This window comes from Chroicocephalus ridibundus, chromosome 10 (assembly GCF_963924245.1).
Source record: "Chroicocephalus ridibundus chromosome 10, bChrRid1.1, whole genome shotgun sequence".
Classification (NCBI taxonomy): Eukaryota; Metazoa; Chordata; class Aves; order Charadriiformes; family Laridae; genus Chroicocephalus; species Chroicocephalus ridibundus.
The window spans coordinates 22,328,370-22,344,674 of NC_086293.1; the positions used below are offsets into that span (position 1 = coordinate 22,328,370).

At 52.8% G+C, this 16,305-nt stretch overlaps 1 protein-coding gene across 1 annotated transcript; it reads right to left on the reverse strand.

The window, feature by feature from the left end:
* Positions 1-634: 634 nt before the first annotated feature.
* RPN1 (ribophorin I) lies at positions 635-9,087 on the reverse strand. The gene is made up of 11 exons (XM_063348122.1): positions 8,799-9,087; positions 7,876-7,940; positions 6,004-6,310; positions 5,281-5,490; positions 4,158-4,350; positions 3,744-3,843; positions 3,339-3,477; positions 3,019-3,138; positions 2,292-2,537; positions 1,013-1,238; positions 635-910 (listed from the first exon to the last, which is right to left on the reverse strand). Exons 1-10 carry the CDS (start codon positions 9,027-9,029, stop codon positions 1,056-1,058), a joined length of 1,794 nt encoding a protein of 597 aa, XP_063204192.1. The 5' UTR covers positions 9,030-9,087; the 3' UTR covers positions 635-910; positions 1,013-1,055.
* Positions 9,088-16,305: the final 7,218 nt, after the last annotated feature.

Below are 16,305 nucleotides of genomic sequence, written 5' to 3' on the forward strand. Positions count from 1 at the left end.
CAGGCAGTGCAGGTGGGCTAGCGAAGGGCTGGGAAGCGTCCATCTGCTTGTGCGTGTCCAGGCACAGGGCTTGCAGGCAGCACCGGGCTACGGAGGCTGTTTGCCCCGAGCCTCACACAGTGCCAGGCAGTGCAGGTACCGTGGCACACCTCCTCAGCACAGCCACCTTGTGGCACTAGCATCCTCTGGGGTGGCTCAGATCACTCTGTGCTGTATCCATGTTCTAGCCCAGTCTCCTGCCGAGTGTGCTTCCCGCAGGTGACCGGGATGCCCAACGGAGAGGGCTGCACCACCCCCGCCCCGCAGAAACCTCCACCCGCAGCTCAGGGCAGGGCATCAGCAAGAAAGGCAGCGCAGGGACACACAGCTGCCGTTTTCTGGCCCTTTATGTATTAGGAGCTTCAAACCACTCTGGTAAACAAGGGCTTGGGTTTCTCCTCCGCCTGGGTCAGGGCTCTGCAGGGTGGCAGAGCTCTGCCTTCAAGGCGCACAGCTGGCAGGAGCGGTCAGGGCTGAACTCTGCTCCCCAGGGAAGTGCACTGCCTGGCCGTGGGCAGGACAGGGCCACCCAGCCCCTCCGCACCAGCGCCTCAGCCTCCCCCAACCCTGGCACAGCATGGAAAGGCGAGGCAGTGGCGGTTTTATTTCAAAGTAGAACAAAGGCGTCTTTTTATTCTTTCTGGAGATGCAACATTCAGATTTGCCATGAGTGTGTCTGTGCTCAGACTGGCCATTTGTGTGCGTTTAGTCAGGACACATCTATACAGGGAGAACTGAAAGCACGAGGCTGTTTTATAACCTGGCTGAGTCTCACCTCTGGTAAAGAAACCCTGTTACCCAGCCAAACAGCATGATGTCATGGTCCCTTGCACAGCACATGCTGCTGAGCAGACAGGCTCTCCAGAAAAATCTAAAAACAAAACATACTTTCAGACATTTCACATCAACTTTCCCCCCAATTTTGCTGGGAAGGAGTTTTGGCTCAAAGTGTATCCACTCCCAGGCTTCTCACCTCCCTTCATCTCTCTCCCCTCCACCCAGTCACTAAATCAGAGTTACAGCGCGTCGAGGATGTTGTCAATTTTGGTGACCAGGTCTTGGCGCTTGTTGGAATGCATCTTCTCATTCTCGATGTACGTGTCCTTCTTGAGCTTGCCAGCTACCAGGCGCTCAGCCTCAACTGAGGACTTCAGAACGAGCTCCTTGACTTGGCCGTCGAGCTTCTGGATCTCACTTACCTTACAGGGTAAGAAATAAAGGGAATATTAGAGGAGACAAAAAACCATCCCTACAGTGAAACTGGAATAGAAGAGACGGTAAAGTTGAAGCAAACAATGAAGTCAGTGCCAAGTGGAAACACCTCCAATCCCTCAATTTTGCCTTCTGAGCGATCACCTCTCTCTGGCATCACGTTGTGACAAATATCTCACAAATGGATAATTAAGTAGTGCAGATAAAGGGACTCCGAGGACGCAGGAGCCATACTGGCAGGAAAGAGGTGCAGTGACTGTTAAAGAGTGTCTAATGGCAGATTTTAAAGCCTTCAAGCTAAATCACAACTATGACAGCTGGAAGCTGCGTCCCTACAGTTAATGGTGTGTGAGAAGCAGGTCTGCAGCGACAGAGCAACTCTTTGAGTTAATAACAGATTAAGCAAGGTGCCTGTTGGCTGAACGGACATCAGAGACTGATGTGTCCCTCGCTTGGGGTCAAGTGGCTGTTCCAGGTAAGTGCTGAAATACACTGGAGGAAGGAAAGGTTAGTGGGTGTGTGCTCACTGTGCCACGGCTTTCAACGTGGTATAGAGAAATACCCCTTGAGGAGCATCGTGTTACCACAATTCTGTCAGCGCCAAATTCACATGAGCAACAAAAAAAAAAAGATACGGAGAAGATTCTGGTTTGGCTGGTGTCAGTAGTAAAGTCGGAACTGATAACGTGTTGATAGTTTCCATTTTTGCCCAAGTGTCACTGCCATGAGCTCAATGAGAAGCAGCAGGATTGTGTTACAAAAGCATTAATCTGCACCCATGCAGCTGGTTCGAAGGTTGTTTAAGAAACAGCACAAGCAGCCGTTCCCCAGCAGCACTTACAGGGCTGCATAACCAAGATTACTGCAAAAAGAACAAACTGATCTTCAGGCCCCCTGGCAGGGACCGAGCCATTTTCAGAGGAGGAAAAAAAAAACCACCAACAGGCTGCAGAACCTAAACCCCAGATTAAAACTCACCTAGAATACTTCATAGAGCCCAGAGTAGGAAAGCTTAAATAAAAAGTATTAGAATGCCTTACTTTATCACATAAGTCAGAACCTTCTGTCTTCAGTTTAGACTGCAGAGAGGCTATTTCACTTGTAAGGGCCTTGTGCTCCGTCTCCAAAGACTTTTTGCCGCTGTTCAGGGTGGAGATGTCCCGTGACTGCTTGTATTTATTCACTGCTTCATCAAAGTGACGGTACAGCCCAAGTCTCTTGTTCACCAGAGTAAGCACTTGCTCTGTGATGCAGGCAACCTTCATCCTGGCTTCAGCAGCTGGGTCCTGCAAGAGGACAGATGGGAAGATCAAAGAAGTCGTATCTTTGATGTGCACCAAGCCATGCTTGCAACCTGTCACAGGACTGTTACAGAAACTGCTCCCTTTGCAATTAAGTCAACTGTCAGTAATTAGGTAAATGGTGCAAGTACTGACTAGGGCAAGCACCTTTCAGCACTCAGCCTAGTCCAACACATAGCTTAACAAAAAGACAAAATGTTGCAGGAGGAGAATTGGAGACATCCCTGCTTCTCAGGGATGGATTCCTTTTCATCCAGAAGGCAAACCTCGGGTTAGCCTTGGCACACCAGTTCAAGCCCTGCAGGAGTATCAATGCTCAGACAGCATAAAAACAGGGCTCCCCGTAAGCATCAGTAAGATGTTCAATCGTCAGGAAAATTCAGTGAGAATTACTGGTATTGAAAGTCTCCAACCATCAGCTGAGTAAGCCACTAACACTCCCACCGGGCTCTTCACCATACTGCACCTTAGTGATGGAGAAATCCAGCCTCACGTAGACTATCACAGTGAAGAACAAGATGTAAAAGGCTCCAACCACCAAGAGAGGCTCCTGCAGCATCAAGATTTTGTTGAAGGTGTAATGAACCTAGGAGAGAAGTTTGGAACACTGAGCGATGACCCGCATTGCTATGGGAGAGAACTCTCCTCAGGCAGCGGCAGAACTGGCTGTGCTGTCCAGCAGGTATTTATTTCTACAACCCAATATCGGCGTTTTGATCATGCCGCCGAATTTGGAGGAGGCGCAACTGCTCAGGCAAACCATGCAAAGACACGTGCCACACTCACCACGATGTCTTGGATGTGCTGCTCCACCAGGTTGTTCTTGTGCGCCACAATAACTGGACGTCCAAAAGTGTCCAAGTAAGTGTAGTGAAGCTCATCTGAAGCACGATTGATTTCATACGGGCTGTCCACATGGATATTCCTGTGGATAAAGCCAGAGTCCTGTATGACTCTACACTGTTTGAGATGATGTAACCTAGGACTTGGCTGGCCAACTGTGGCCTCTAGCGCAAGGCCAATTACGCAGTTTAAATGACACTCTAAAAGGAAGCAAAGCTGCGTTCAAGGTCTTCTCCACATGCACAGTCATGGTTTTGTTTCAGTGTCCTCAGGCTGGTAGAGCAGGCTGGAGAATTGCCACCAACCCAGCATGGTTTGCAGTAACAAGCCAGGAGTAACGACACTTACTTGGCACCTTCTGGCAGGACGATCTTGACAGTCAGAGAGTCTGTCACTTGCTCATCAAACACGTGGTCGACAAACCTCATTTTCAGGGCATACTGATCACCTAGGAGAGTGCAGACCAGAGGGCGGTTACAATTCCTCAAAGAACAAGGGGCAACCTTGAAGCTCAGCTGCTAACAGAAGAGCAGAATTCGCATGGATACATTGTGCAGCAGGGGGCACTAGCTCACTCAAGTATATTTTAAACAGATGTCTACAAAAACCTGAAGGAAGCAAAGAAAAGAAGGTGGATTTGCATATTCTAGAACTGTTGTTGCTAAGGTGCAGTGTACTGCAGCTTTGAGTTCTTTACTGTACAGCAACCACCTTTAAACACAGAGAAGAAGGCTTCTTACTCCCTTCCCCTGTGCCACCCACCGAGATTGTAGAGGTATTCGTAGCTTGGCAGGTTATAGCCAATGATGTAATGGGTTTTCCATCCCCCAAAAAGCGGGAAGCGGGGACGGATCTCCATCTCCACAGAGTCATCCAGAACAAGGAGGTGGCTGGTGGAGATGTTTCCGATTTCATCTCGGTAATAGACGTCCTGAGCAGCAGCTGGGAGAATGGTCTGTATGGAGAGAAGCAACAGTCAGCGCATCACCTGGGAGCTATTCCCAGTGAAACTGGCAAAACCAATAATGGCTGTTAAGGATCGAGAAACTGCGCTCCCACGTGGGAGATGACGAAATGGCCATTCAGTTGCACTGAGTGGTAAAATTGTGCTATTTTAAGCAATCGGCTACAGAAGTGGCTGCCAGCGCTAAAAGCACTTGGCCTCTAAATGAATGTGATTTCTCCAGCCCAGTTCCAAAGATCCCAGGCAGCAAGAGATCTCGTTGTGCCCACCAGGACAGCAATTCCCTTTTCGCTCCAGCCCGTTGCCCTAGCTCACTGAGCTTGCTGGCTTTACGCTTCGCAAAATGAAATTTCTGTTTGGCTGCACCACCTTAGAGAATTACAACAATCAATCCTGGAGGCTTCAAGCAGCGAGAAAGGTTTTGGTTCAGATGGAAACACGTAATATTTTTCACATCTGTCTAGCAGAGCCACAGCTTTAACTCATGTTGAGTGCTTTGTGAGCAAGGAATGAATGGGTGAGATTCCAATTAATACTGTTCAACATGATGAGGACCTGACAGAGAAAGCAACTCTGAAAATAAGAGGGTGGGGACAGAACGAACAGCCGTTGCACAGTGGAAAATGGAAAGAAGAGCTGTCAGCACAGGGACTAAGGGTGTTTTAGAAGGTCCCTGAGGTTGGAGGGGTGGGAGTGTGGAGGAACATTACATGCCCTGGTATATGCAGTTTGTTTGGCCAACAGATGCAACAAAGCATATAATCTCCTAATTCTACCTCCAAAAGCTATCTTCCCTTATTCCCTTATTAATATTCCCTATTCCCACTATGGGAAAACTGTATTTTTATTTTTCCCCTCTGGTAATGTAAGAAAGGGGAAAACCACAGTTTAAAAAAAATAAAAAAAAGGCAAAATGTCAACCTTAAAAGACTTGACAGAAGAGATGCCGCTGTCTGGCTGTCGCTGGTAGTCGTATCTGGAGAAAGGCCCTTTCAGCACTGCTCCTGTGTGCTTTAAATCAACCGTCTCTTCAACCGCAATGTTCCCCCAGTGAGACACCTCAATGACTCGGGTCATACTGGTGATGGTCAGGAATGGACTGTTATTTTCATAGTGCACCTTCAGAGTGTCCTAACAAGGAAAAAAGATAAACTGTTAGAACTGAAGTAAGGAGCAACCTCCCCTCATAATTACCTGTCTCCATGTCCCACAGAGAAACCTCCCTGACAGGCTCTGCAGAGGTGAAGCTGACTGCACGGGAAGGTTTGAGCCACCCCAGTCCAGTTCCCACAGGGCACTGGGTACCTGGGGTGTACTCACAGGTCACACCCCGCGTGTCTGGTTGAGTTCTAACGGTGAGGAGGCTAAAGATGCATTCTTCCCAGTTACAAATACACCCCTGCCAGAACGATGCACAAACTGGCTTGGTTTGCTCTGTGACTACCAAGCAACGGTCAGCCACCAATGTCTGTACCACGACCACCTGGCTGGAACACACGTTCGTAGCCTGCACGTGGGCTAACTCAGGCTTGACCTGTGATTCTTACACAAAAGCTTCTGCTTCCCGCTCCCCAGCCTCTGAGACGCAGGTGCCACGTTTGCAAGATGCTCTCTGCAGAGCCACAGCCTCTTTGCACAGTTTACCTGGCTGTATGGAGGAATGTCCTTGAAGGGGCCATATTCAATCGTGTCTTCAGTGCGAGAAGGGTTGCCCAGCTTGGTGTAACTCTCCACATTCCTAGAGGCCAGTTTGACCCGGGTTGTTTGGGTCTTGGTGAAGTATGGAGAGTAGAAATAGTGATTTCCTTCAAAGACCACGAACTGCTTCTCACTTTGGGTGATGTGGGTGGGGTAGGGCTGCAGGACATGCGTGAAAACCATTTCAACAGAAACACGGACCTTGGCTCCTGGTGCCAAAGGAGATGGCAGCTTCACAGAGAAGAATTTTCCACTGGAAGGGAGAAGATGGGTAAGTCATGTGAGGTCTTCCCTGAGAGTGCAATCAGATCCACCCCCTGAATATGACCCTGTGGATGGGGGTCCATATATCACGTGTATTGTGTGTGTGATTGGGGCCAATATTTTATTTGCTCCTCCAAGGCGTAGAGATGCCTTGTCCCAGAGGGTGGTGCTTACTCTGGACTGGGGAAGCAGGACAGGAGGCAGTGCAGGGTAAACTGTGTCCAGGCACAATTACAGCCTTTGCTTCAAAAAAACACTTGGCTCCCATTTTGGAAGGGGAATGGTGACACACTCCCCTCCCTAGTTCTGTATTTATAAAAGATATTTCAGCAGGGGTTTTCCCATTCTTCTCCAGATAACAAGAATGACCCGAATCAGAGGAAGCATGTGCAAGTGTCCAGAAGAAAAATCACAACATCTTAAGCACCTGTTCCCACAAATTCTGCTGATTCTCAGCTTTTTACCCACAGGATCTGAAACTACAGAACAGCCAGAATATGAGGATGGTTTTGTACTGAGATTCTACAGAAAGGATCGAGATTTCACCAAACCCGTAAGGATGCACCGGATGGACCGAGGTGATGACAGAAATGAATGGACTTCAAGTCATGCCTGGTGGCCCAAGAGCAGGATCTCCAAATATATCAAACTACGGTCTACCTTGGCAACAGAACTCGACAGCTACTGTCCTCTTGAAACCCAGCAGCACCGTGCTTTTGACCCACTTTACAAGCACCTTTTATTTCTCAGCGCTCACGGCTCAGAAAGCACCCGCCTGCCCAGTCTTGCAGCGTATGCACAGTATCCCAAGCTTGGCAGTGCAGAGCCTCAGGCAAAAGACAGCATCCGCTCTCCCTGCAGCGGGCAACAGCCCATGCTGCGCCACAGCATCCAGCACACTGTGGTACTCCTCACACCGTAGACTAAGAGCGGTGCTCTGGGGACGCAGCCAAAGAGCACTTACAATCTCTCTGTAATCACCACTGACAATCATTTGAGACCTCTAAAGGAAGCAATGGGTAAGAGGACGACCATAGCTATAATGCTTCTCTTACCTGATGTCCTTTAATGCAGGAACAGGGCATTACTTAAGGCACTGAGTACAAGAGACTAAGCACAGCTGTGCCCCCCACTGAAGGCAGCTGAGCTGCATTTAAGAGAGTGATTCTCTCCCTCATAGGGCTCTCCTCTCACTAGCAGCTATGGGTGGCTGTGAGAAGCAGGTATGTGCCGCTTGTGCTGGGGTCAGTGCAGAGATCTAAAACTGCGTGTGTGATCTCCCAAGGAAAGAGCATCTGAGGGAGGGAAATGACTTCTACCGGGGCCTCTTGGGCTGCAGCAATTGGGTTTGGCTGCTTGTGTGAACTGTGTTCCCTGCCTCTGTAGCACCCCAGGATGGAGCCTGAGTACAGAGTGGATCTCTTCCGGGGGAAAAAAAAGACTCCAGGATCTCTAGGTATGTGGGACTGGGGTGCTATTTCTGCTCCACCATGAGGGTGATGTTGGAACCCCCATGCACAACTCTAGGTACTGACCTTAGAGGGTAACACTCACCTTTTACCCTTAACTTTAGTCTCTCTCACTTCCAAGGTGTTCTCCTCCTCTTCCTCACCCTTCACCTGTTCCAAAACAACAGACTGATCAGTGTGCTGCTGTTTAAAAGGCTTAACATCTCCAGGGCAAACTCCATGGAGTCCCTATCCACTTTTTAGCGGGATGCCCCACAGAAAGTACAAACTGGTAGAGAACTACTTTATTTAAAGGGGAAAAAAAAAACCCCAACAAACCCTTTTAGAATGTTTTTCATTAATACAAATTGCAGTGTGGTCAGTGCGCAAGAACAGATCTCTCACTCTCTGGCATTCCCCTTAGCCTGGTTCCCAGACCAGCACAGTCACCGTATCTTGTGCAAACGATAATCTCTGTGAACCGCTCTGGTGATTTCTCTTGTATGTTCTCTGCAGGGGCTGGGGAGCCAGAAGGCCACGGGAACCTGACTCGGCCAGCAAGAAAAAAGGAGATCGGTGCAAATACTCCTGGGATTAGCAGAGCCCTCTTGTGTGTCCCGTGGGGTAAGAGGCTGGACCCCCAGCCCCAGGCCTGCGCTAGCCGGGGACACGAGCCCGAGGGGCTCTCCTTACAGCACTAACGACGTGAATTAGCATCTCTCCCGCCTCCCTCATCGCTTCCCAGACTTCCCCACCTCAGCTACTCCCCCCCTCTTTGGTCTGTATAACCACAGAAACCCCTAACTTCATCATTTACAGGGCTGCGGGGGCAGTGGAGGAGCAATGCGGCCAGCGGGGAGCCTCTCCCCGACCGCTGCGGGGTGCAAGCGGCGGCCGGGCCCGGCGGGGGCGCGGTGCTCTGCCTACGTGTCCCTTACGGGCGGCGGGGCCCGGGCAGCGCCCCGGGCCGAGCCGCGTCCCCCCCCCCCCCCCGGAGCGGGGCTCCGTCCCCCGCCGCCCCCCGCTCACCTGCACGCCCAGGTAGGCCAGGCGGGGCTCCAGGCCGGGCTCCAGCGCCAGCAGGAAGGAGGAGGCGGCCGCGCCGCCCGCCGCGTTGGCCAAGCTGAGCTCGGCCGAGACCTTGGCCAGGTGGGTGCTGAGGTCCACGGAGCGCCGCGCCTCCTCCAGCAGCAGGTCGGCACCGACTCCGGCCCCGGCAGCCGCCAGGCAGAGGAGCAGGCGGCACAGCAGCCCCGCCATGGCCGACACACGGCACGGGGAGGGCACAAGATGGCGGCGCCCGCGCTCTACGGGGAGGGCACAAGATGGCGGCGCCCACCAGGGGAGGAGGCTCACGATGGCGGCGCCCAGTGGCTCTCGAGGCCCCCCCCCCCGCCCCGCAGGGTAGGGCGGCCGCGCGAGTGCCTGAGGAGAAAGGCCGGGCTGGAGGCGCGGCTGCGTCGGGGCGGGCCCGGCCCCTCCAGAGCCCCGGGTGGCCGCCTCCCTCCCCCGGTGCTGCCACCATCCCTCCCCCGCCGCGTTCCGCCGCCCAGGGCCGGAGGTTCCCGCGATGCGGCTGGGCCCGCGGCCCTGCTGGGCTCCCGGGCCTGACCAGGCCTCGGGGCCAGCCAAGCGCCAGAGGGGCGGTAGCCCCTCGCTCGGCCCCGCTGTGGAGAACCACTGCGCGGCCTGCAAAAGAGCAAAAAGCAATTATAACAAGTAATCCGGGACGCCTAAGGCATCCACGTGCTTTTAAGTCTCCTCTCCAGCCGCTGCACAAAGCGGCTCTGTTTTCTCCTCGTTTTTAGCCAAAGCCGGCTCTCGTCAGGGCTCTGGTAGCGGTGGCTTCGAGTGGCCAAAAGCTTAAAGCCTGGTGGTAGCACCTGGCACGGGCCGGCAGCGGAGAAGGGCAGTCAGCACGGGCGGCGCGGGGATGTGGCACTGGAGATGGGGTTACGGCGTCTCCTTTACAAAATGAGGCACAAATTGGGACGGTTTGTCTCGCCGGCATGGGGAGTGCTGTTGCTCTGTGAGGCGAGGTTTTGCACAAGTAGATTTTAAGCTGAATCCAGCTCTTCTGCTAAAAGCCGCTGATAATTGACAGCGAAACAATGCCAGAGTAGGAGCGCTGCAGGCAGCCAGGGCACGGTAATAACCAGCCCTGAACTAAGATAGGCAAAGAGAGCTGGAGAAAGGAAAATGTTAGTGGTTTAACACGTGACTGGAGAAGAGGTGATTGATGCTTTATGCCCAAATATCTAAAGCAGATAAGAGTGAGGAACGGATGTTGTCTGCCGTGATTGCCGGAGCGGTGCTTTCGCCTGTGAGCCCTGTGGGACAACAGACTTTTCATGTTTGCATAATGCGATCCAGGACTCAGCCCTTCTTTAAGATCTTAATATGAGTCACGAAGATAATTTTTTGAATTGGCCCGGGATTGCCAAGTATTGGAAGGGGATTTCCTAAATTTGTTGCGAGTTTGGATCTGGAGTCAAACAGCCTCCTGGCAAAGGCTAAATAAAATGGGATGTCTCCTGGTGTGCTGCGTTCAAAACAGCATCGCCTCTTACCTGGCCTTCCGTTTCTCCCCTCGCTGTCTCCCCCCCGAGTTCCTATCATGGAAATTTTCTTGGCAAACGGCTTCGATTTCCCTTTGATTGATTTAGGCGCCAGACCTGTGAATCTGGCAGCTGGCCCCGTGAGCATATCCTAGCACAAGCGGGTAGTTTGTTCGCTGTTTTGGGCGACAGCGGGGCTACCTTCCAGCAGCACAGCGGGAGATGGTCGCAGGGGTGGGTGTCCACCGCCTTAGCCTCATCCTTCCAGCTAAGGAGATGTTCCCGGTCCCTCTGCTCTCCAGGAAAAGCATGTTTATCTTGGCCCTCTCCTCCAAAGAGCTGGGCTATGGGGCCACGGGAACCGGGTAGGCAGGTTCAGGGAGAAACAACCGCAAAACGTGGAGGGCTGAGCGAAACAGACGGCTCTAATTTAAGGCAGCCCAGCAGTGCTGCCTCTGGGGACTCCCTCCAGTTGTCTGGGTTGGTTTTGCTGTGGAAAGTTCCTCTGCTAGGAGTGTCTGTCACTGTCCCTCCTTCAACCCCAGCCTCCGTGTCACAGGGAATAAATGAACTCCAGACTGCATCTTTAATAACACGCACAGCTCCAGCCTTTATTTCCCCTCTCTCCCTCAGGGCAATTTCTCCTGGCAAAGGGAGGGAAAGAAATAAATGCATGTTCCCCTTGTGTCTGGAGATAATTGGGCTTCAGTTGTTACATCCCAAGCCAAAGGTTGCTCTCTGATGGGTTCAGCCCAGAGCCTGGATGTGAGCTTGCTGGCAAATGCGAGTTTCAACATCTGACCCATCCCAGCCCCTGGCGAGCTCTGGATCAGGCTGTTATATACTAACCCCGGGTTCGGATCCATTTCTAATCGTGATAGTTGAGCCATGCCGAGCCTGCGCAGCGTCTGTTCCAAGACTTCAGCCCTACCATGTAGCCTAAATTTATCTTTGGGTTGAAAAGCTGCTGCCTTTAGGCTTCTTATTCAAGGATGAGTTTGGCTCTGCCAACCCGTCTCCCGGCATGTTGTGCAGACCTTTAAGCTTGCACTGAGCGGGTGCACACCGGTGCCAGGCTGTTGTTCCTCCGTGCATGGGTTCAGTTAACGGCTGGCACAGGGACCGCAGGGTTCTTGGCTGGGTGCACTGGCTATGACGGCTGGGAAAGCTCATGGATAGCTCGTGGGCAGTGTTTGAGCAGGGAGAGGCCGTTTTTGCAGGCGAGGAGCGCTGCAGGGCCCGTGCCAGCCACTGTCTCCGAATTGTCCCAGGTAGCTGCATGTGGGTCTGGCCACCCAGTGCCGGTGCCAAGCAGCAGTGAGAGCCAGGAGTCCAGAGACACTTATTTTTCTCTCTTTATATGTTGGGTTTTGGTTTGGTTTTTTTTTTAATTCTTCCATTGCAGGGAATGTTCCCCTCCAGCAGTGATGCCCCAGAGAGCTGCGGGTCGGGAAGCAGCATGAGAGCGGTGACCAGACCCCGCTGCCATCCAGGCACTGGCGTAATGCCCTAGCTCCAGGTGACGTGCTGTGGAGAGAACATGTCACGCTCAGGGACACCAAGCAGAGGGAGAGGAACAGCCGCAGTGGAGCCGGTGCCAGCCCAGCCGTCTGCCAGGGCCGAGGGACGAGAGCGCTCTAATAAATGCCTCTGGCAGGATAAGCCATGCACAGAACCCCAGGAAAAACCCTATGCTGTTCTGTTTTTACAGGGCTGATGCCAAACTCAGAGCCGTGTCATCTGTCAGAGCAATTTGTTCTCAAGGAGGAAAGGAGAAGTTGTTTTCCTGAAGGAGCGGGTTGGCTGTGACCACAGGAGCACACTGAAGGCTGTAGCAGCAGGGAACAGGATTTATCCCGATATGATCCTCATGCCAGCAGGGAGCTTGCACCTGGAATACACAGGGACCATGATATAATGCGTTGCTCTCTGAGGAGCCCGGGTCAGGGGCAGGAGATATTAAACAGGGCTGTGCATGTGTAGCAGAAGTCATCCTGGCAACACCTTAGTTTGGAGATTTTAGTACAAATCTAACAGCGATCCCGAAAAAAGCACAGGCATGTGGCTGTCACGATGACCGGGATAAAACTCTGTGCTTCAGCCTTTATTGGTGTTTCACTGTTTAACCCTGTGCCTGTAAAATCACGGCAGCCTTCTGGCTGCCAGCGGGAAGTCGAGGACAATTCTCTCTCTGTGTTCGATCCCGAGCGAGGTTTTGCAGTTCCCAGCCACGAGAGCGCAGGTACGACCGGGCTGAGTGATGGCAGAGTTTACTTAGCCTTGCTACGGCCCTCGAAAAGCAGCTGGAAAGAAAAAAAAAAAAAAAAAAAAAAGAAGCCTTCCAGTTTCATTATTTTTACAACCTCATTTTTCAGCTAGTCAGCACAACTCAGGCTGAGCCTCTGCCAAGCAAAACACGCTGTGGTTCTTGCCTGGGGCTCGTCTGTGATTTCCAGGGGAATGGTGGGCCGGGTGGGGGGCTGGCTGGGGGCTCAGCTCCTGCGCTTTGTTGGGCTGCCCTGGAAACATGTTCCGCCTTCGCACAGAGGCAGCGCTAACAGGCACCGTCTGCTCAAGGGCTGCTCCCCTGGGGTTTCCTCAAGTTACTTCAGGAATCTGCAGTAGCCCCCCTTACAATGTTCACCTTTCTTTAAAATGATTTCTTCCGGGGTTTTAAAAAAAATAAATCTGTTTTCCTTCCTGCCTTAGGCCATGAGACTCAGAAAAACTAATGGAGAAAACTGTCTGTGGACAGCAATTGTACGAAGCATCGGGCAGCACACAGGAAAACCTGCTGGAAGAAAACGGGAGAATGTCTGTGAGTCTTGTAAGGGGGCGAGACTCCTATGTGACACGTATTGTTGTAACAGAGATGAAAAAAATTGCAGCAAGGACACTTCATCACTATAAAAAGTGCTTTTAACTCTGTTTTTAAAGCTTACTGGAAACTGCCATAGACAGGCGCTGGTGGGCTGCTAATGGCAGAAATCTGCTATGTGTGGGGTTAAAATGTAGAGCCTGAGCAAGGAACGGGTATGTTGCCCAACTCGAGGAGACCTGCTTCAGCTCGGGTGGGTCTGGATTTTGTTACAGGATCAGAGCATGTTTTGGATGGAGGGAACAGCGCTGGCTTAACTGTGTCAGATAATTAGGCTGCGATTGGGGCTGCCACTCTAGTACTTCCCAGTGCAGACAGGACCTGGGTAAAAAACCCGCTTCGAACCAACCCTCAAATGGCCTGTCCACGTGGCACCGCACCTTGAAAATGCCTTTGGTGACTGCAAAGCCAGAGGCGGCGTGTGGAGGACGGGGCGCAAATCTGGGTTTGAGAAGACAAATGCTGCCTTTCCAGAGACTCGGGGGGGCGGGGACGCCGCGGAGGAGGAGGCTGGGGGTCCTAGCCATGGGCAGAGAGGGGCGATGCTGGCTGCTGGGCAGCGGGTGGGTCGCACCCTTGGGCTGCAGGGTGGCTGTGTTGAGCCCCCGCTCCCCGCCCGCCGTGTCCCCGCCTGTCCGCACGCCGCCGCCAGGGGGCGCCCAGGGTCCCCGCAGGCGGGGAGCGGCGAGGGAGCGGTGCCGGCGCTGGCGCGGTAGCGTAGCACCGCCCCTTGGCGAATAGCGTGCGCTACGCGGGTGGCGCAGGGGCTGCCCGCCGCTCGGGGGGCAATGGCCGGGCCCGCGGGGGCGGGGGGGAAACTACTGCCAGGGGCTGCCGGCGCCTCCCGCCCCATTCACTGCAGCTCTCACATCAGTAATAACGGCTGATGAAAGGGAGGACCCGCTTCCCTTCCCGCAGGCTCTCGGCAGAAACCCCAGGATGAGGTTGCATCCCGTGGCTGTTTGCGATGGTCACCCACATCTGCGGGGGTAGCGGAGCGCCTTACGGGGGTCCGCTGCAGGGATCAGCAGGCTTCACTGCATCATCCCGGTGTCATCGCTGTCCTGTCAGCCTGCCAGGCTTTGGGGTGTTCAGTGCATCTCCTGGGGTTGCTGCAGGAGGTGGCGTTTGTCCCTGGGGTGACAGACGGGGAGAGGTGGCACGTGTCTCCTCCAGGTGAAAGAAGGGCTGTGCAGTAATGCGGTGCTCGGGTGCCATGGGACCGTGAGATTTAGTGCCCGATCTCTCAGATAAGTGGTATTGAATTTTTCCTTCTGACCCTTTAAGGTCCTGCAAACGTGGGGCCAGGACCCACCTCAGAACAGCACAGTCCCAGGGGCACCGTCAGTCCCAGGGCCACCATCCCGTCCTCAGTGAAGCCCAGTGAGGAAGCGTCACCGGCCACTCTCGGTACAATAACTGAGTTTCCATCTTCGCATGGAATCCTCTTTGCATGCATCCTCTTTCTCAGCTTGTTTTTGGAAAGGAAAGCACTTGCTGGTGTATCTACCTTGGAAGCCCGTTGTTCACGTAGAGTTTAAACCTGGATTTTAAAGCCTCGGTTTTGCAGGATCTGCCACAAACAGTGGGAAGTTGAAGATCCCGCTAACAGCAGCAAGAGGGGGGTCATTTGCAGATTGGCAGCTCTTGCTGTGACTTCTGCATCCTCCAGGAGCCTCGTGTTTGCGCAGCGCTTGCTGTGAGGTAATGCAGATTTCTCACCAGGTTACTAAATTTTGGAATCTGCTGGCAGGGACTTCCCTGGATGATGCTCTACAAAGTACCAGCTGGGATTTACATTTCTCCTGCAAAGGCAGCCCCTGTGGCCCTGCCAGGCTCAATCAGAACCTCTGACCCAAGCCTGGCTGTTCAAGGACCTTGGGCATGTGTGTACGTGGGGGTCCGCAGCGTCCCCTTCCCCAGAGACAAACCCATCGTGCCCTGCCAGATGGCTGCTGGTGATTCCTTCCCACCGCAGGCTATTTGATGTGTGACCCAAAAAGAGAGAGCGTTAACCCTCTGTGAACAGCACTGGTCTGCAGCGGTGAATGCACACGCTCTTTCCTGATGAGAAAAACACTGATGATCAAGGAAAAAAAGATGCTGGAGGATAAAAGATCATTCTTTCTTATTCATTTCTTTACTGGCGGGTCTCAGACTCCTCGCACACAGCTCTCCTCGCTGCCTGCTAAGAAATGCCTGTTACGGTATTTGCATTGTTTTTCCCCAAGCCACAGGTATTGCTCGGTGAACTGATCCACTCCAGCAGAAAGGATGGCAGGCAGTGGAGCGCGCAGCCCCACACAGGTCACCCAGAAAGCAGCTAAAAGGCAGCCTCAGCCTCTACCCTGGACTCCAGCAGGCCAGCCCCGGGTGTCTGAAGCAATTTGGCAGAGGGCAGGAGTGCAGATTGGGCAGAGCAGGTGTTCCTCAGGCTGGCGTTGTGCTGGTGTAGGTGGGATAACGCATCTTTTGTAGCCTGATTACTTTCAGGTTGGCTGAGGACTTCACTGAAGGACACAAACCCAGAGACATCCTGTTCATCTAAACAAAGTAAAAGGTGCTGTTTTCTGTTTGACAGAAATTCAGGCAGGGATATGGAGCCAGCCCTGAGCGCTAGAACAGAGTAATTGAAGCTGTAACACCCACTTATAACCATTTCAGTTTTAGGCGATTGTGCTTTGTGGGGCATACCTTCAATTTGGTGGCTCAGGGATTTGCAAACAGTGAGTCATAATTCCCTGGGGTCAAAAATGCAGCTGCTGAGGCACCAGGCATTGAAAAGTGTTGTCCAAGATAAAAGCAAAGCAAACCTCACTGCCCACACACCCTTATCCTTCAAGGCTGAGTATCTTTGTCACCCTCTTCGAAAACATGCACTCAAAATTATCCAGGCTTCTCGTGGTTGCCATTGATACAGAATTTACTTCTCCTTTTAGAGCAGACAAGAGGGGATTGCGAAAAATCTGTGACTTGAAAGAGTTGAGGCAGATAGAGCTGAAGCTAATATGCAGCACGCCGCGCTTGCTGAGAGGTCGCTGGTGTTTGAGGAGGGAATCACGCTGCAGGAGGATCCTAAAAGAGCCCCCTGGGCCTCTGT

Bases quoted from the DNA above. Each gene is read 5' to 3' on its own strand.
- RPN1 (XM_063348122.1), bottom strand. From the start codon at position 9,029: ATGGCGGGGCTGCTGTGCCGCCTGCTCCTCTGCCTGGCGGCTGCCGGG. The intron at 3,844-4,157 runs GTGGGTGGCACA...GCACTCTCCTAG, and splicing joins CGAATACCTCTACAATCTCG to GTGATCAGTATGCCCTGAAA. The intron at 2,538-3,018 runs GTGCAGTATGGT...GTCCTCTTGCAG, and splicing joins TGGATTTCTCCATCACTAAG to GACCCAGCTGCTGAAGCCAG.